We start from the raw sequence: 20164 nt of genomic DNA on the forward strand, positions 1-20164 counted from the left end.
GAGGTGGGTCTCTAAAAGAGGTGGATCTCTAAAAGAGCGTGATTTTTTCTGATCCCACCCTCATGTAGAGGTTCTCAAGAATGCGAGCCAGGAGAGAGGTTGCGGTGTAGAGATCCTGGGGCATGTCTTTTGGACATTCCTCAATGTGTGGAGCGAAATCGAGGCAAATCTGAGGGGTTATTGTATGTAAGGTGACTGTTTGGTTCAAGATTACTGTCAGAAAAAATCTTTCGAGATTTTAGTCATAAGTTACCAACTAATTTGTAGTTTTCAAGATCCGTAATTTATATTGGAGCACAAGGTTGCTTATAGAAATAGCTACGGTACGTTACTGGGATGGGATCAATATGTGAATTAATTACCAGTGGATTGCCAGTTATTTCTGCGATGAGAATGTGAATCTGGTTGAGAAGGTCTATCTCAACTCTAGAGAGTTCCTTCATGTGAGCTACCACCAAACATCTGTCGGGAACTTAGATTAGATAAGAAAAATATCGGGGGTTTAACACTTCTTGCAAGCCTAACTGGTTCTTCGAGGTTGGACGGATCAAAGAATCCTTGCACTCTATAACATCATGCCATTAAAAAAATACTAAGTGGACTAGAATTGAGGCACTACCCCCCCCCCCCCCCCCCCCCCCCCCCCCCCCCCCCCCCCCCCCATATTCCAGTCCGCGCCCTGTATATGGACCCGCACGGCCCCATCTGCCGTACCTGAGGTTGACGAATCCGCTAATCAGGTACCTCCCCATGTCCTTGATCTCTGATTTACCGTCCACATCAGCACAAGCACTAGCCACCGCTGCTCCGGTCTTGGCTAACATATCCTTCATTTCCGTCGTCCTCACCCAGGCGGCTTGAACAGACCTAAACAGGGGGTATGGCCGTGTATATTTCTGAGGAAATTTTCTGATATTGATTTTAATATTTTAACTTTAAATCCACAAATTCAAGGACTTCGATTTGAAAGTCTGACCCAATAGCCTAAAAATTAAACAACGAATCGAACTTACGAGTTAAGGGGCTTGGGGAGCTCCGAACAGAATTTGCTGGTTACCAGAGATGCCTGCAACGAGTTCTGGAAAAGAGTTGCCGCGAACATTAACCACATTTTGGTCAACATCATGTTGTGAGAGTGAAATCAGTTTATTGTTTAGCTGCTAAAACGACCCGTGATTTCTGAATGATTCTTAGACGGTCGTGCACCCCTCTTATATACTGACTTTCTCGACGTGTGTGGTGGTATTCGCAAGGTGGATAGGAGTATTCAGAGTTCTTTGGAACATCTAAAAAGTTTTATCTGTCCTTTGTCAATAGATGAACCTTCTTGTCTTCAACTCAAGCTGGCTGATTTCCTTCTTTGATCTTGAGATACAAACGGATCTATTTAGATCATTTTCAATAAAGTTGGCGTAGACGCCAGATTAGGTGGAAGAAATAATATTTCGAAGTTATTTAAAGTGCCCAAACAATCTTAATGTTTACCAGCTTTTAATCAATCTCAATCAGAGCAAAATTATTTAACGCTAAAATAAAGTCAGATAGAGCATCAATCCTGACCATAATCTAATTCTTCTTATTCTTAAGAATCTGTAACATTTCATGCAACTTAGCCGGACAATCCTTCTCCCACAGGAACCGATGGAGACGGAGTTTAAGACAGCAGAAATCTACAACTCTAATATTGGTCACAACCTCGCCTCACTCCACTCTTTTCTGACTGAGAAAATCGGACTTCTCTCCCCTGTTAGTTCTTTACATTAGATTTTGACATCTTATGGATGATAAAATTTGAGGAGCTATTTTTAATGATTGATGAATTAAATTGTATGTTATCCTGACCAGCGGATGCTTTAAAACTTACAACGAAATTAGACCACACTGAAATTAGACCTGAACCACACTTTTCCTAAAATCCCATTCTAACCAGGAAGATCGACTACGTCTGGAAACCCTCCCAACAATCCTCCTCGAACTAGACGAACGGTGTGAGAACCTTCCAGAAAACTCCCAATTTCCCCTGCCAGAGCACCACTCTGTCAGTGTCGGCGGTGGCGGGGCCGAGTCTCCTGTGGAAGATCGCCGACGGAAAGCCGGTAGTCTGCCCGCTGTCAGTTTGAGCGATAGTCAGAGGTAAGATTTGTACAAGAAAATGCATTTTCTGTTCCATCTTTTATTGGTAAAGTAAGATCTTGTATAATGTACGATCACAAATTACCCCTCTTTTTGTATGATTATGCAGTAAGAGGTTTAAAACATTCGTATGCTGTCAGTTTCTTGCTATCTTAAATATGACAATATATTATACATATGTTATAGTCTCCCCGTCTAAATTGTTGACAATGAATTACAAATTAGTTTTGGAGACAGATCTTGCTTAAGTTTACCATCATTTGTCCTTGATACTTAAATTATCTTTCATTTTACTGCAGTCTATATTCAATGATCGTATCCTGACAAATAAATGAAGGTCTGGTTTAAGCACTGCGATTTATAATATATATATATATATATCGCATATATAATATATGTATATATCCTGATCCTCTGATATCTAAGTACCCCGGCAATATTGGCAAATCTCAAGTTTACCTGTTGTTACGTTGTACCAGAAAAATTCGTATAATCATATCTCATATTGATTTTAGTTACACGCTTTACCATCGTAACAGATTGTACAGAAAAGTTATTCAGCAGTTTAAGTGAGTTTTTTACCTCGGAATTCAGACAAAAATCTGTTGATTAAAAAATTCAATCGCTTAACTCAACCTTTCTTTTTTTTCTATCCGTCTTCTTTCTATGATCGTCTTTTCTTATTATTTTATCTTTTCATAATTGACAGAAACGTTTTAAGCTGAATTCTTTCATTTGAATTTTATTTTCTGAAAGTACAGCGCTGCAGATCTATCAATGTTTAAAAACACTAGTGGGGACTGGGAAGGTGAACCATATTTGATATTTGTTTTGACACGTGACAGTGATTCTGGGTTTTCAATGCTGGAAGCTGATTTGGTTCATCGCTGTCATGTGTCAGGGAAAAAATATGGTTTACATCCCAACCACTATCCAGATCTATGGATATGCTGCCATGATTTTGTTAGGTTTTATGACCAGATGTTTTCTTATTTTCTACAAGGTGTTAATTTATCAAAGTGGTGGTTAAACAAAAATGTCCGGTACTTTGACATCCCTCATACATACTTTAAACTTAACGATGGTGGAAATTATCAGAGATTTATTCTAGGAGCAAGGTATGAACCGTGATTTTTTTTTCGAGCTGATTTTTAATCATGACTGGTATTTAAATGCCGAGGGGCGAGGAAATAATCTACATAGAGGGAGTTGGAAGGAAGCCAACAGAGCTACAGCTTGTTTCTTTTGTTAGCTTTCTTAGGAACGCTATACATTAGATTTGCGCGTACCTTTGTTCAATCAGTTATGTAAATTATCAGATTTAATTCAAGTATAAACCCATCTAAACAATCAACACAAATAAATGATACATTGAATCGTCCCACATAACAAGAACGTATTTTCAAGCAAGATTCATAATATTATATATTATATGATAAGAATTTAAGTAAAAAATCAGTCTTGCAGATAAAACATACCAGTCTCGCTACATGAAATGGTCACTGGAATGTGATAGCATCACTTCACAACAACTCCCCGAAATTCTCACGACTCTGTGGCCTCCTGCCGGGGCTCTGCTCTGGAAATAATCACCTTGTGTCCTTTTGTAGGCTTTACAATCGTGAACCTGTAATCCCAGTCCATATCCTTCTCAGTACCGGGGACTGGGCGCATGTCGTGGTCACGAAGGGTGTGTATAATACTCATCTTCATGGTCATCATGGCCAGGTGTTTTCCCATACAGACCCGGGGCCCAGCTACAAAGGGCAGGTATGTGAAAGGGAGTGATATCCTTCGACCCTGACTCCCACCTCTCTGTGGAAATTCTATTTAAGTCGCGTGTCTATCAATTTTATTCGAACAACGCCCAATCAGAAATTTTCAGCACAAATAAATTCGGTAATATTTTGACCGCTTTACAAAGTCATTATTTTTAACGAACCTGGTCGGAACTCCAAAGGGTCTTTCCAATATTTGGGATGCTTGTGTAAGACTAGCTGTCCGAAAAAAATGAGAGTCTTCTTCGGCAAGTGCATGCCGTTAGCTAAGTTAGTTGGTTTCAGGGTTTGCCTGATCCCTCTCATTAGAGTTGGGTGTAGTCTCAGGATTTCTAGAATTACCTGAATATAGAAGAGTTATACGCTTATTATAGGAATTAGAAATTTAAGGTTGTAAGCGATTATTCGAAATGCTGTTCGAGGTCCATAAGTAAGGCAAGCACGTCAGGTCATTCTCCATGATGCATACACTGTAAAACACATCAGATTTTAGATTTTTTTTCCACATTTCCTAACAAAAACCAAAATTAAGAAGATACGGCCTTTACCATTTCCGTGTACTTCAACGATTTATCCATGGTCTGTAGAGAAGTCAAGTCCGCACTCCGCACTTCATCGCAAACTTTCTTGTATATCCGCTCATCTCGTATTAACCGCACGAACAATGTAGCTAATGTTTTGGCCATGTTGTCCTGCAGTATTGCAGGATATTGTGTTAATCGGTATATTATGACACGTGCAGCTATACTCATAAAGGCAATAGCAACATCATTGTGAGGTAATGCGGCTAGTGTGACAGGACTTGGAATGTTCCATTGTAAAGATATTAATTAAATTTGATTCATGAACATAAAAGGAAACTAAATTAATAATTTGATGGTATAGAAATAAAGGAGTAAAACGTACGATGACCAGGAATATGGTCATGACATCATCCATCATGTACATAACCCTGTCCTCTCCAGCTGTCCCTGTTGGGGAGTAGTTCCTCTGGTTTGCTGTTATTACGTGGTGTATGATATCGTCTGGCTTGGGTCCGTCCTAAGGTGGTGTAATTGAATTTTAACACGTGGTTTAATTGAATTAGCACGTGGTGTGCTGAGTTTTACATTTGAGGAACTTATTTCTAATATGTAAGTGGTTCATTTACCCAACTTGAATGTAAATAATTTCACCAAATCTTACATCAGTTTTAAGACTATGCGATCAATCTCGTGAAACATCATTAATAAATAAATTCACTCAAATCAGCTACAATTGATAGACCTTGCTGTAAGCAGAAGGCGACAAAAACTCCCTACTTCAGTATTTCTACCTACCTTCCCTATTTCAGTATTTCTACCTACCTTCCCTATTTCCACATACCTTCCCTATTTCTACCTACCTTCCCTATTTCTACCTACCTTCCCTATTTCTACCTACCTTCCCTATTTCTACCTACCTTCCCTATTTCTACCTACCTTCCCTATTTCTACCTACCTTCCCTATTTCTACCTACCTTCCCTATTTCTACCTACCTTCCCTATTTCTACCTACCTTCCCTATTTCACCTACCTTCCCTATTTCACCTACCTTCCCTATTTCCACCTACCTTCCCTATTTCTACCTACCTTCCCTATTTCTACCTACCTTCCCTATTTCCACCTACCTTCCCTATTTCTACCTACCTTCCCTATTTCTACCTACCTTCCCTATTTCCACCTACCTTCCCTATTTCTACCTACCTTCCCTATTTCTACCTACCTTCCCTATTTCCACCTACCTTCCCTATTTCTACCTACCTTCCCTATTTCTACCTACCTTCCCTATTTCTACCTACCTTCCCTATTTCTACCTACATTCCCTATTTCTAAGAAACTTCTATCTTCCCGCCCGATTATTTACCTTGTTGTACTCTTTCATCTTCTCGCTCAATATGTACCGACAGACGTTTCTTAGTTTTATCAGATGTGACAGTGCCTCGTTCACCTCCGGGTTTACCTATAAGAGAACAAAATGTTAACAATTCCGCTGATCGATGCAATCAAAATCTCAATCACAGCACCAAGTAAGTAGGTACTGGCACTGGCAGTACCAGAGTATTTTCCTAACAGAATTGATATGAGCTTCGAATCAGAGGGAGTGGGCGGCTTATCATGGTCTATCAGCCAGATTATGAAATGACAATCTGCACATTAATTATACCCTCATTTGAAGTAACTTGGTGAGTCCTCCAAACTGTTGTGGGATCCAGCTGAGGAGAAGTTGGATCGTTTTGTTGTGGAACTTGGCATTTTTCGAGACAAACTCGCAGTCCAGGTCCAGTCCCAGAGCTCCTAATCGTGTTAAATTTTAATTAGCTTTTAAATCGATTAAACTTTTAAATTTCATTTCCAGATAATACAAATCAACTGCAGATTCCCTGTTATAAGATTATAATATAATATTAGGAATTTCCGTTTTTCCAATATTCGCGACCACAATTATCCCACTGGTAAAATGCTATAATACGTATATTATCAGGCTTTGTCATAACTGATCGAAACCAGCTGAGTAGTAAACATGCGAGGTACACACCTAAAAAGAACTGAAAGAGTTCTCCATAATACCACACTAAATCCACCTCCGTCTCCCCCATCTTAATCTCGCTCATCTGGGCCTGTAGACCCCGCTCTATGTACTCATGACACCTCTCAAACATGTCCGTCAAGTGGATCTTCGTGAAGTAGGGAGACATCACTTTACGCTTCATCGCCCAGTTACTTCCTGTTGTTGTTCAGGATTTAATTCTAAGTCAGTCATCGTGTTTAGGTCTTAAAATCGAGGTAATTTATTGAATAGTCGATTATAACATGATATGTCGGACCGACATTGTCGGTGATGATGTAACATGTAAACTTCTCCTTAAGGACGTAGCCAGGGTTCAGCGTAGTACCCTCGCAAATCAGATAAGTACCAGCTGGTACGCCCTTAGAAGACTACTACTAATACTATGTCGGAACTAAGTCGGGTCGGACTTAGTTCCCTTAGAAGAGCTTTAATAAAATACTAACCATCAGTGACAGTAAGGAAACTGTTGGTCCCGGTGATGCGCTGCCCAAAAAGGGTGCGGTTAGGGATAGCGTCTACTTTTGTGAATATCGTTATCTCCGTTAGCATTGATCTGATAATATCTGGATCCGCCGTGAAGAACTGAGATAATTTGAGAATGGAAATCAGCACAATATTTGAGTGCCTAACAAATAAGGTTGCCCTGAATCTCGTTGAAATTTCATTAAGTTTATTTCTTTTAACTTTTCAAAATACAGGATTACTCACCTTGGGGCTGGCATTCCTCCAAAACACTATCGTGTCTCCATACTCAATAATCCAATCCCTCAACATGTCAAACAGCCTGGAATTAATTAATCACTGTTTAATGACTTATTAAATCACTCTATAATGACTTACTAATTGATCGCTGTAGTGTGAAATTTCTGCAAACTAAGTAAAGAGTATAAATTCATCTCAACTTCCACAACCCGTTTTAAACAGAAACAATGAACTAACTTATTTTGAGCCTGAGCCTCCCTCATCTGGCCATAGTTGCCCTCGAGAAAGCTCTCTCGAGGTGGACCAGGGTAGTCCTTAAACTGCTTGTGTTGGTACATCAGGAACTGCACGTGAGACAGGCAGAAGGCTACCATTCCAGAGAAGAGGAGTCCTGGAACTCCGTACTCTTTTATAGTCCTGGTGGGCAGGGTTTGTTAAGAATTGTGTGTAGAAAGTCCTGGTGGGGTTTGTTAAGAATTGTGTGTAGAAAGTCCTGGTGAGTTTGTTAAGAATTGTGTGTAGAAAGTCCTGGTGGGGTTTGTTAAGAATTGTGTGTAGAAAGTCCTGGTGGGTTTGTTAAGAATTGTGTGTAGAAAGTCCTGGTGGGCGGGGTTTGTTAAGAATTGTGAGTAGAAAGTTGTTATCGTCCTGGTGGGTTTGTTAAGAATTGTGTGTAGAAAGTCCTGGTGGGTTTGTTAAGAATTGTGTGTAGAAAGTCCTGGTGGGGTTTGTTAAGAATTGTGTGTAGAAAGTTGTTGTCCTCTGGTGGTGAGGATTGTGGGTGGGAGTGCCAACTGATTGACTGTAACCGTTCTCTATTTTTCTGTATTACATGAGAAATAAAGAAAACTTCAAAAATGTACTCATAAATTTGAGACGTTTTGTCTGATCTTTGTGACCTGATTCTACTTACCCAAGTGTGTGGTGAACATCAAAGTTGTTGAAACACAGCACCGTAAATCCAAAAGTTGCAAGAACTGAAATATTGAACGATAAATTTCGAAATGAAGATATTGGTCTGGCCTTCATTTGCACCATGCTTCAGCTTCGAATGTGAAAATAAAGCCTCTGAGAATTAGATAGATATAGTAATATGTATATTAAAGTCACTATTGTGACGGTACATTAGAACTAGACAGAAACAAAGTGCGAAGGGCCTGAACGGAACCCCTCGGTTTCAGTTCCTTGTTTAACACTGCCGTACACTGTACAGCAAGGACATTCGCCGGGTTCTCCAAGGATGGGCACATAGCTCACTACTACTACTACTTACTAAGTTTTAGAGGGCGATCTGTGAACAGACAACTACCTCATTCCCAACTATAGGAACCAGAATTCCTATACTATCCCAACAAGTTACACCAAGCATAGTTGTACCTACCATAATAGTAGTGAAATGCATTAATTAACGGATGAAAATATCTGTACCTCCTAGAGTGATGAGTGCTTTTTCCTCTTTGTTGTTAATCTTCATACTCTGTTGGTTTAGAGTCCAGTTAACATCTTATCTTGTAAATTTAAATTAAGAACATAATACGGCTGCAGTGAGATTAACAAATAACCATTGAGAGATTTTCATAAATTTCTTAATTTGAGTCGCTGCCATGTTATTACTGTACGCTTTTGTCTTTCTTCATACAATTTTTATAAGCGTTCTTATAACACTTCGAAACGTTCATACAATTTTTCAATTTTGCAGGCAGGATTTAAAGATGCGATCGTTCCAGAACTTCAGATCGGAGAAGTGTACAGAAGTTTACGGATATAGTTCCAACACACCCTCCAATTCTTCTCCAGAGGTCGAACAAGGTGAGTTGTATTTCTCAGACATGTGTAAACCTACTTCTAGTGTACCTACTTCTAGTGTACCTACTTCTAGTGTACCTACTTCTAGTGTACCTACTTCTAGTGTACCTACTTCTAGTCTACCTACTTCTAGTGTACCTACTTCTAGTCTACCTACTTCTAGTGTACCTACTTCTAGTGTACCTACTTCTAGTGTACCTACTTCTAGTCTACCTACTTCTAGTGTACCTACTTCTAGTGTACCTACTTCTAGTCTACCTACTTCTAGTGTACCTACTTCTAGTCTACCTACTTCTAGTCTACCTACTTCTAGTGTACCTACTTCTAGTCTACCTACTTCTAGTCTACCTACTTCTAGTGTACCTACTTCTAGTCTACCTACTTCTAGTGTACCTACTTCTAGTCTACCTACTTCTAGTCTACCTACTTCTAGTGTACCTACTTCTAGTCTACCTACTTCTAGTGTACCTACTTCTAGTGTACCTACTTCTAGTCTACCTACTTCTAGTCTACCTACTTCTAGTATACCTACTTCTAGTCTACCTACTTCTAGTGTACCTACTTCTAGTCTACCTACTTCTAGTCTACCTACTTCTAGTGTACTGTGTACCTACTTATAGTCTACCTACTTCTAGTCTACCTACTTCTAGTCTACCTACTTCTAGTCTACCTACTTCTAGTGTACCTACTTCTAGTGTACCTACTTCTAGTCTACCTACTTCTAGTGTACCTACTTCTAGTGTACCTACTTCTAGTCTACCTACTTCTAGTGTACCTACTTCTAGTGTACCTACTTCTAGTCTACCTACTTCTAGTGTACCTACTTCTAGTGTACCTACTTCTAGTCTACCTACTTCTAGTCTACCTACTTCTAGTATACCTACTTCTAGTCTACCTACTTCTAGTGTACCTACTTCTAGTCTACCTACTTCTAGTGTACCTACTTCTAGTGTACCTACTTCTAGTGTACCTACTTCTAGTCTACCTACTTCTAGTGTACCTACTTCTAGTCTACCTACTTCTAGTGTACCTACTTCTAGTGTACCTACTTCTAGTCTACCTACTTCTAGTGTACCTACTTCTAGTGTACCTACTTCTAGTGTACCTACTTCTAGTCTACCTACTTCTAGTGTACCTACTTCTAGTGTACCTACTTCTAGTCTACCTACTTCTAGTGTACCTACTTCTAGTCTACCTACTTCTAGTCTACCTACTTCTAGTCTACCTACTTCTAGTCTACCTACTTCTAGTGTACCTACTTCTAGTCTACCTACTTCTAGTGTACCTACTTCTAGTGTACCTACTTCTAGTCTACCTACTTCTAGTCTACCTACTTCTAGTATACCTACTTCTAGTCTACCTACTTCTAGTGTACCTACTTCTAGTCTACCTACTTCTAGTCTACCTACTTCTAGTGTACTGTGTACCTACTTATAGTCTACCTACTTCTAGTCTACCTACTTCTAGTCTACCTACTTCTAGTCTACCTACTTCTAGTGTACCTACTTCTAGTGTACCTACTTCTAGTCTACCTACTTCTAGTGTACCTACTTCTAGTGTACCTACTTCTAGTCTACCTACTTCTAGTGTACCTACTTCTAGTGTACCTACTTCTAGTCTACCTACTTCTAGTGTACCTACTTCTAGTGTACCTACTTCTAGTCTACCTACTTCTAGTCTACCTACTTCTAGTATACCTACTTCTAGTCTACCTACTTCTAGTGTACCTACTTCTAGTCTACCTACTTCTAGTCTACCTACTTCTAGTGTACTGTGTACCTACTTATAGTCTACCTACTTCTAGTCTACCTACTTCTAGTGTACTGTGTACCTACTTCTAGTCTACCTACTTCTAGTCTACCTACTTCTAGTCTACCTACTTCTAGTGTACCTACTTCTAGTGTACCTACTTCTAGTCTACCTACTTCTAGTGTACCTACTTCTAGTGTACCTACTTCTAGTCTACCTACTTCTAGTGTACCTACTTCTAGTCTACCTACTTCTAGTCTACCTACTTCTAGTCTACCTACTTCTAGTGTACCTATTATCTAAGTTCAGAATCGATACAATCATTAAATCTTACGTGTACTTTCTACTCAGTAATCACTGATGGTTTACGAAAAACCAATCATCCTTGTTTTGCGTAAATCATTTAATCCCATTCTGTCTCATCAGAAATATAATAAAGTACTAATGAAGATCAGTCAATAATGCATATTATATAAATCCATATTGCATAATTGACTGATCTTCATTACATTTGCAGCGCTTTATTTTCATAAAAGCACATTGACATACGCGTAGTACACTTCATAATTTATAAGTTATAAAGTGCACTGGATATGGCCATATATCATTATCATATCATTTCTAATCCGGCTAATGAATCGTTCAGAAGGAGCCCCTCATCGTAAGGATATTCAGTCGGTTGTTGACAACAGTGAGGCAACAAGAAGAAGGTCACTTCCAGCTGTTCCAGAAGAAAATACTCCCATCGCCATAGGATTATTTCCTCCGGGGTAACTACTTTCATTTACTTTTTTATGTCACATTTCCTTTGGACGAAATTTCTTTTAATGTTTTTTAAGCCTGTTGTTTTGTTCGTGTTTTTCGGACTTTTGCGCTTAGTAATAGTAGTTCAGTTTCCTGTTGCAAATATGCTTCTTATCGTCATATTATAATTGTACTTGTAGCTAGTCGGCTATTTTGGTTATGTTCATATAATGACAACGAAAACATGATAAAAGTCTACCAAAATCAAATAGGGATATGTTGAAAGGCTTTGGTAATATTTTTTAAATGATAGATCCAAATTATTATGGTAAAATTATCCCATGATCCATCTTGTAAAATTATTGCAAATTTTCCATCAATGACTTTATTTTAATTTATTGGCATTTGATGGATGCAGATGGCTAATGGTTTCAAATTGCTACAGAAAGAAAAACTGCTGGGCTATCGCGAAATAATTATTTCAGTGTTATTTATTTTAATTTTGAACGGACATTAAAATTAACGCTCGAAGGCTTTCATAATCAGAATTTAATTTGACTGACTTATCGGACTTTATTTGAACGGGCATTAAAATGAACGCTAGGGCATCCAGCATCCAATTAATATCCGTTCAAATGAAGTGTAAAAAAGTAATACACTCTCTTCACAGACTATACAAATACAATAAGCAGCAATCGACTTAATTTCCTATCTAAATTAAACAGAAATGTAAACACCCAAGCCCAACTTGGAATTTTGAGAAATTAAATGTAAACATGCGCGATGTCCGCTTAAGTTTCCCACAAGATTCATCCCACGCAGTTTGGAATCACCTCACTTGTTTTTAGTATGGGTGTAAAACACACAAACATAATATGTATTAATTTCAAATTTTGCACCACGAAATTTGCTTGCTCAGAAAAAGACAAAATTTTGCTGAATTGAAGGATCAAAATGAGATAAGCTTCAAAAGGTACGGTACATGAAAGGTAAAATATAAAATCATTTACAATTATCTTTTAGCCCTATCCATGGTCTTTCTCATTATATTTGTAAACAATTTTAATTGTTTATTTTACAGAAATCAAAACCTTTTCCGGCGCTTTCAACATCTCATTTTCAGCAGACAAATGTCGGATCCCACCAGCTACATGGGAGTGGTGAGTTCTTTAGCTAAGACAATATAACTGGAAAATAATCTTCCATCTAACTAAATCAAACTTTAATATATAAATATTTAACTGCAATGATTCTAATAAAATGTCAATGTTCCATAATATCAATCGTATAAATCTCCAAATATCCAAACTCCCTACCCTTATCTGCCCGGAATCTGACCCTGCTCTTCCTACAGCGGCGACAGAAGACAGAGGTTCCAGGGGCAGCTCCCACTGAACCACAGGATCCGGATAACCAGTTGAACTTGGCTATGGACAAACTGGGCAACCTCCGCAGGGCTATCGGCACTTTCTTATTCACTCACACTGGCCGGAGCCCTAAGTCAGATGTAAGTGTTGTTTAACCTTGGTAATTTGTGGATTTGTTATTCTGTTCATCTAGATATTAAGGTCTATTTCAATATAACCAGAGCTAACATTCGTAATGTATATAATTTATAGTTGAATGTTTGTGATATTATAGGTTTAAAAAGTAGGAATTACCAAGTTCTCGCGATGTATCATGTAGTGTGATTGTAGTGCCCCCTTACATGAAATTATTTTATTTACGCCAAATCTAATCATTGAAAGTTTTGATTAATGGGATGCAATGATCCATTTTAAATTCTTTTTCTACCATAATGCTATTATCAAACCATCGTGATGACTAGATAGTAGATAATATATATAATATATTGTACCAGTTGCTGTACTAGTTGCTGTACCAGTTTCTGTTATTGCTCTAAATTCCATAACATTCCATTTTCACAGGACGAAGTATTAGAGATGTTAGAAGCTCTAACAGTTGCCCTAAAGGAATGACCCAGAGTACCGCGTGATGCCCATATAAGGAGTTAACACTTAACTTCACCCACCTGTCCCTGTTGACCTCCTGTCCTTCATCACTAACGTAGACCTGCATCACCGCCCAGATGAGTCATAATTCCTCACATTTTAGCGTTTATGAACCCTTTTAAAACCATCCCAGACAATTACATTTAATTACATAAGTCATCATATCATTCTCTGTAATTATTTTAGTGGAGTATTTTATATACCTAATTGGCAATAATGTAGATCTTACTAAAAATGTTCCTGATTTTTTACTTATCGACCCGTCCAAATTATGGCCATTCAAACTTTTTCCGCTGAATTAAGACTGGAAAAATTGTGAAACTGTACGTAATCTTTGGGTAAAGTTTTGGTTTTATAGTATTATCCATCAGGTTCAAAGGGATTTCAAGGGCAATTTTTAAGGAAAAATTCAATCCTTTCATAAGATAGTTTTTCTCAATTCTTTAATTTCCTTGAAATTGAATGTTGGAAGAGTCAGTTTGGTTATGCCAAAACCTAGGAATTTGCCAAAAGTTTGTGTTGCTTCAAGGATAAAAACAAATTTTCTTGACCTAAAGTTCCCGTTCTTTTATCGCGACTAAATTATTGCCAACAAGGTAGCCATGCATATTTAAGAAATATTTATCATGTTGGTAGCAATTGCTATATCACACCACAAACTATTTGGTATCCTGTTCTTTTCTTTTATTTACAATCGCGTAATCGCAGTGTTCAAAAACACTGGTTTTGAAGTAAGTAATATGTGAAATATCATGAATTTGAATGAAATGTTAGCTATTGAATTGTGATTTTTGTGAATAGTTATTGTAGATCTCTTTCCTAACTTATTTATTTATCTGTTCGTTTAATTTTAATGCCTCCATATATAGATTTGTTTGCCAATTATTCGTGAAAATTATGACATTTTGATTTGTAGTTGGGTATTGTGTTGCATACTTATCTAAAAATTTCGTGTGCAGATTAAGCTATTGATATTTTGAGTACGTTGAACAATACATAGCTTTTATTAAAATTTCAAAATGGGAGCGATCGACAGCTTTTCGAAAGTCATACGTTACAAAAACATTTAATTAATGTTAATTTTATTAATATCCTTAGTGCGGTGAAACTTGATGTTTTTCGTTTACCTAATTCACTTTTTCGATTAGTTCCTTGAATTTTTGGGATCGGAGCAGTAGGGTTTAAATTGGAACTCATGTTATCATTATTCATTGTATGTGTTCGTCGATTGTTCGCGCCGATCAAAAATTCCTTCTGAATGAATTTGTCTTCTTTCTTATGAATTTGAAAATGAATTTAGGAAATTTGGTTAGCCTCTTACTGTTAGGTCAATGTAACGAATCTAACTTTATTTCTACGTTGATGAGCAACGTGCAATCAACAATTAAAATAAGAAAATGTTTGATTAATTAAGTAATGATCTTATAAATTCCACCACAAAAAATCCTATACCACTTCCAGCGCAAAACTCATTCCCAAAACTGCAACTGTATCGCAAAAATGATAAAACAACTAACAAATTGTATTGTTAAACATGGCTTAATTTTACCAAACCCGAATAATTAAGAAGAGTGAACCGGGCCGTGGTCATAATAATGTAATAGTGCTGTTCTGTGGTTATTATATTAATATACATCGAACAGCTTCCATAGTCTATGTCTCGTGTTTGTATTTATGTGAGGCGCGTAGTGTATCCCTCCCTATACTTTGGTATCTGCATCCTTTTGGATCTGTTCATCACCCTTCTTCATTCCTTTCTGAGTATTAGTGCCCACAGATGTGAACTGAAGTAAGAAAATTTATTTATTAGTAATAATATTACCACAATCATGCGACGGGGTAAAATAAAATGAGGTATCGACTGATAAATATAATATTCACTTTGGCAGCACTACTAAAAAATATATATATCAACAATGTCTCATAAACCATTCTCGAAGCATAATATAAATTCTGATAGCTGTAGGTTGACAATGAAATATACTAATAGCTTATATAGCTAATTGCTTGATGCATGATGCATTACTCACTTTTTTCTTGATGCTATCATCATCGTTGACGATATCGTTTGCGATAATCTCGTCAATGTCTATTCTGAGCTGTACAGAATCGGGCATATCCGGGATAAATATATCTATCATCTTAACAACTCCTGAAAATTCTCTTGTCAATCTCAGTTTGACTTCTATAAATAGAATTGATAGGAAATACAACTTGAAACATCGTATTACAAAGTTCTTTCTGAAACATACGATAAACCGGAAAAAAGTAGGCATGTACAATAACATGCCAGCTGAGCTTCTACCTTACCTAAAACAACATGTATAATAACATGCCAGCTGAGCTTCTACCTTACCTAAAACAACATGTACAATAACATGCCAGTTGAGCTTCTACCTTACCTAAAACAACATGTACAATAACATGCCAGCTGAGCTTCTACCTTACCTAAAACAACATGTACAATAACATGCCAGCTGAGCTTCTACCTTACCTAAAACAACATGTACAATAACATGCCAGCTGAGCTTCTACCTTACCTAAAACAACATGTACAATAACATGCCAGCTGAGCTTCTACCTTACCTAAAACAACATGTACAATAACATGCCAGCTGAGCTTCTACCTTACCTAAAACAACATGTACAATAACATGCCAGCTGAGCTTCTACCTTACCTAAAACAACATGTACAATAACATGCCAGCTGAGCTTTTACCTTACCTAAAACAACATGTACAATAACATGCCAGCTGAGCTTCTACCTTACCTAAAACAACATGTACAATAACATGCCAGCTGAGCTTCTACCTCACCTAAAACAACATGTACAATAACATGCCAGTTGAGCTTCTACCTTACCTAAAACAACATGTACAATAACATGCCAGCTGAGCTTCTACCTTACCTAAAACAACATGTATAATAACATGCCAGCTGAGCTTCTACCTTACCTAAAACAACATGTACAATAACATGCCAGCTGAGCTTCTACCTTACCTAAAACAACATGTTCGAACACAATGACGAACAGTAGCCTAACAGTCGTGAGTTTCCAGAAGAAGAGATTGTAACTTCCCTGTTCGTCTCTATAAGCCCAGTACCTACAAGGTTCCGAGTAGCCTGTCATCTCCGGGGAAGCCACTGCCAAGCTGAAGTTAACATACCCTGACAGCATGTTCTTTCTTTTGGCATTCTTCTCCCTGAAATCCATCGCGAACAGCATCATCGGTAAGAAGTCGGAGGAGAATGCTATTATGAAGGCGTTGCACACCACCGCTATCTTACCCACTGCAGCTAGGATGTCAGACCAGATTCCGATGTCTTTACTCTTAAATCCAATAGGTCTGCGGAGCTGAGCTACAAACTTGAAACTATCCAATCTCATTTCCAGGAGGTTATTCACCAGGGCTAGTAGGGGCGCTAAAGGGAATGCAGCTACGAAAATGGTCACGAACCCATACTGGATAACCATTTCCAAATACTCCGCAAATACATCGCGTGTCTCAGCTAGCTGGTAATCCCTCTCCCAGGGAGATTTCGTCTTCTTTGTTGGGTCTTTCTTCTTCTGTTTCTTCGGTTTTATCGCTTTTAGGCAGCTGTTCTTGTTGCTGATAATGATGGGGATGACGAATTGGGAGAAGGTGAAGATGAACTGTTTTCCAGCCAGAATGATGGCCATCTGTGTAGCCAGCTCAGAGATACAGCCACCTGGAGGGCAGTCTTCCATCTTTACCCCAAAAACTCTTGGGTATTTCCCGGGGTACCTGCGACAGTACATCAGTGAAATTATATCATGATATGGTAATAAATAACAATCACACAACTCACTATGCAGTAAATCAATGACCATAGTTCCTCTTTATCTTGAGAAAGCTTCATTTTCTCCTCGATTATAAACGTTTGAGGTTACAGGCTCACTGAAATCGTGAAATGCCATATTGACTAATAAATGAAACATACCCATTTATCTTGCCTTTGAAGAAGCCAATGTAGACGAGAGTACTGTAGAAGTTGAACACTTCGAAAATATACCTCCTGATGGTCAGATTATTCTCGTACTCAAACTGAGTTTTGTGGTTTTCCCACTCGGTCATGGTAATAGCAAAGTAAGTGTAGTACTTGCTCATGATGATGATCAGTGTCAAACTCATCACCCCAGCACTCACTGCTGATAACCACTTAGCGTACTTGGCTGTGTCTGGATTGTTGGAGAGAGCCAGGTAGACCGCCAGATCGTAAACAATGACCGCCAGAGCGAATATGACCACGCACCCCAGGATTACGAGTATTGAAACGAAGGTTGTGATGTATCTGGGATACCGTTTCCGGCTGCTCATGCACGGCTCGTTGCGCTGTGATCTGGGGTTGAACTTCCACTTGTCGCAGTTCTGGGTGTAGGTGGGTCTTATTTGAGCGGTGGAGTGTTGTGTCTTGAGAGTTCCCCAAATGTGGCCCAGCATGGCCTCCTTTCTCTTCCACATTTCTAGAAAGTATGCCACCCAAATGGACATGAAGATGCAGAAGAGGAGAGTGGCGGGGTTGTTCACTGACGTTGCTTGCTGGGCTGTTTTGCAGATGTCTTTTATGAAGTACATTTCGCAACCTTCGTCCTCACACAAGGGACACATTTTGTACTTTTTACCGCTCTCACAGATTTCAGTGCTTATGAAATCTTCTCCTCGAATGACAATTCCATATCCAAACACCAACGTTCCCATGATTGCTGGGATGAAGAGTGATTGAGTGTAAAAACCTGTCCACGCAAAATACATCCCGACTTTTTCCCCGAAGTAGTTTCTTATTTCGTTGAGAGGTTGATATTTGTTCCACTGTCGGAAACTGGCCCAGTAGAATCGTAGAAGCTGCCTGTGGTTCTTAGGTCGTTGAGTTCGGTCGATTTCATATGGTCCGTCATGTAGAGGGTAAGCTGCTTTGTAAGTTCCATTGGCTACCAATTCATCCACCCCAAATAGTTCTCTGTTTCCCTCTTTCAAGTAAACAGCCTGCTGCAGAATTCTGTAGACAACTATGCTTCTCTCAGCTGGACTGAAGAAGTCTCTCCTTTCAAAACCCAGGAACTTATCAGCATGGTGAACGACGAAAGGAGCTTTGACGATCTTTGGAAAAAAATTCTTCCTCATGTTGGCATAGAAGGTGTCTTTCCCGTGCAAGAAGTGAAATATCTTGTCCTTAAACCAGCTGAACAACCCTGACTTCTCGTCCCCCTCGTCATCGTCATCACTGGACTCAGACTCTTCATCAGACATTTTCGGAAAGTCATCAAACATCCGCTTGTTCATCTTTTTTGTCTTCTTTTCGGCTGCACCTCGATTTCGTTCCAAATGAGCTTTTCTATCACATTTCAGAGCTTTCTCGAAGCCGAACTTCTCTGCCCACTTCATAAGTATCCTATTGGGTACACTCAGCTTCACAACCCGCAAATGGTCACCAGACGCCCTGAACTCGTCTGTTTCTATAGCAATACCCATACCCTTAATATTCTTGTGAAAGTTTCTCCTGTATTTCACTTGTTTCTCTTCCTGCCTTCTCGCGTCTATCAGAATCTGATCTGCTCCAGACTGATCGAAAGAACTTTTCCTCCCGGCCAGTTTAACAGTTGGTTGAGGGGTCGCTGCTCCATCACCTCCAGTAGGGACCTGCAATGGAGTTGAATCTCCAGATTTTAGCTCTGGATCCTTCACATGTACAGGAATTTTATATACGAGAACAAAATCAATGTCTAAACCTTTGTTTGGCTCTTTGCTGAACGTTCTGGCGGGATCTATTGGAAAAGCATAACTACCATCAGGTTGAAACTCTTGGTCTACCCCACCCATCTCATAAGAAATGTAATCGTTGGTGTTTGCTCGAGGAGAGGCATCTTTTCCTAAATTTTCATCGGTGGTCAAACTATTTTTGAGCTGCTGCATAAGGAAATCCTGAGGCAGTTCCTCGTATTGGCCATTTGACTGCATTTCTGCCAATCGTTTTTCATGAGATGTTATCAGTTATAAAGAAACTTTTAATGCTGCTAATCAGATACAATGCTATTAAATGCTAGTGCTTCTCTTACTAATTAAATTGGTTGATTACTAGGTCATTGAAGCACTTGACGTGTCCAAACGTCAGAACTGCTGGAGGTTAACGATATCGATTGGTTTAAATCATCACAAAGAAGAACAGCGGGAAACCTTGAAACTCTTAAAGTGTAAAACTAAAAAGAGCAGTTATATTACCTGCAGCCAGTCCGTAATACCAACTGCTGTTGTAATTAACGAACCTATTCCTCTAAACTCCCCAAGTTCGGCTAATAGAAGCAGAACGTTATGATCACGTGACAGGTATGACACGTGGGTAGTTGGCAATATCCGCTCATACTCTAGCGAGTTGAGACTGCCCGCACCTCATTAACTTCCTGGAGTTCTATTGGACGGTAAGCTCAGCTCACAAGCTCCGTTTTTACAGGTTCAGGTGTTGTGTGATGTGAAGGTATGGAAGAGGATACAATAGTGATAATGACTACAGCCCCCTATAAAGAAGAAGAAGATTTGAAGGTAACATGACTTTAGGCACAAGAATATTGGTCATTGGAAATGGTCAAATGTTCCTTTTGTATAATTATAGGATGGAATACCTCATATTTGGTAT

The 20164-nt window shown here is 38.8% G+C and overlaps 3 protein-coding genes across 12 annotated transcripts in view; 1 reads left to right on the forward strand and 2 right to left on the reverse strand.

Moving 5' to 3' along the window:
• LOC134818310 (disabled homolog 2-interacting protein-like) overlaps positions 1–14772 on the forward strand; it is a 62039-nt gene extending 47267 nt beyond the window's left edge. For 3 of the 10 annotated variants that reach the window (XM_063827815.1, XM_063827816.1, XM_063827821.1), the window contains 8 exons: positions 1636–1746; positions 1931–2133; positions 2673–2702; positions 8902–9011; positions 11404–11527; positions 12583–12661; positions 12856–13008; positions 13430–13557. In XM_063827815.1, coding sequence (XP_063683885.1) covers positions 1636–1746; positions 1931–2133; positions 2673–2702; positions 8902–9011; positions 11404–11527; positions 12583–12661; positions 12856–13008; positions 13430–13480 — 861 coding nt within the window. In that variant the 3' untranslated portion in view covers positions 13481–13557. Of the gene's footprint in view, positions 1–1635; positions 1747–1930; positions 2134–2672; positions 2703–8901; positions 9012–11403; positions 11528–12582; positions 12662–12855; positions 13009–13429 lie in introns of all 10 variants that reach the window. The other 7 variants (XM_063827825.1, XM_063827820.1, XM_063827818.1 and 4 more) reach the window with 6 other exon arrangements.
• LOC134818080 (cholesterol 24-hydroxylase-like) lies at positions 3457–8743 on the reverse strand. The gene is made up of 12 exons (XM_063827494.1): positions 8631–8743; positions 8116–8179; positions 7440–7619; positions 7209–7284; positions 6944–7082; positions 6468–6656; positions 6096–6226; positions 5796–5891; positions 4818–4952; positions 4460–4603; positions 4076–4253; positions 3457–3948 (listed from the first exon to the last, which is right to left on the reverse strand). The coding sequence occupies exons 1-12, from the start codon at positions 8674–8676 to the stop codon at positions 3815–3817; spliced, it is 1512 nt and encodes a 503-aa protein (XP_063683564.1). The 5' UTR covers positions 8677–8743; the 3' UTR covers positions 3457–3814.
• A 441-nt stretch (positions 14773–15213) lies between the features above and the next one.
• LOC134818703 (anoctamin-7-like) lies at positions 15214–19491 on the reverse strand. Its single transcript, XM_063828344.1, has 4 exons — positions 17477–19491; positions 16514–17280; positions 15544–15665; positions 15214–15297 (listed from the first exon to the last, which is right to left on the reverse strand). Exons 1-4 carry the CDS (start codon positions 19489–19491, stop codon positions 15214–15216), a joined length of 2988 nt encoding a protein of 995 aa, XP_063684414.1.
• Positions 19492–20164: the final 673 nt, after the last annotated feature.

Source organism: Bolinopsis microptera, chromosome 7 (genome assembly GCF_026151205.1).
Source record: "Bolinopsis microptera isolate Bmic1 chromosome 7, MBARI_Bmic_1.0, whole genome shotgun sequence".
In the NCBI taxonomy this organism is placed as follows: Eukaryota; Metazoa; Ctenophora; class Tentaculata; order Lobata; family Bolinopsidae; genus Bolinopsis; species Bolinopsis microptera.

Coding starts and splice junctions, on each gene's coding strand:
- LOC134818703 (XM_063828344.1), bottom strand. CDS start 19,491: ATGCAGTCAAATGGCCAATACGAGGAACTGCCTCAGGATTTCCTTATG. Junction 17,281..17,476: donor TTCAAAGGCAAGATAAATGG/GTATGTTTCATT, acceptor GTACTGTCGCAG/GTACCCCGGGAAATACCCAA. Junction 15,666..16,513: donor GTTCGAACATGTTGTTTTAG/GTAAGGTAGAAG, acceptor GAGAATTTTCAG/GAGTTGTTAAGATGATAGAT.
- LOC134818080 (XM_063827494.1), bottom strand. CDS start 8,676: ATGAAGATTAACAACAAAGAGGAAAAAGCACTCATCACTCTAGGAG. Junction 7,620..8,115: donor GATGTTCACCACACACTTGG/GTAAGTAGAATC, acceptor CCTGCCCACCAG/GACTATAAAAGAGTACGGAG. Junction 7,083..7,208: donor GGAGGAATGCCAGCCCCAAG/GTGAGTAATCCT, acceptor AAATTATCTCAG/TTCTTCACGGCGGATCCAGA.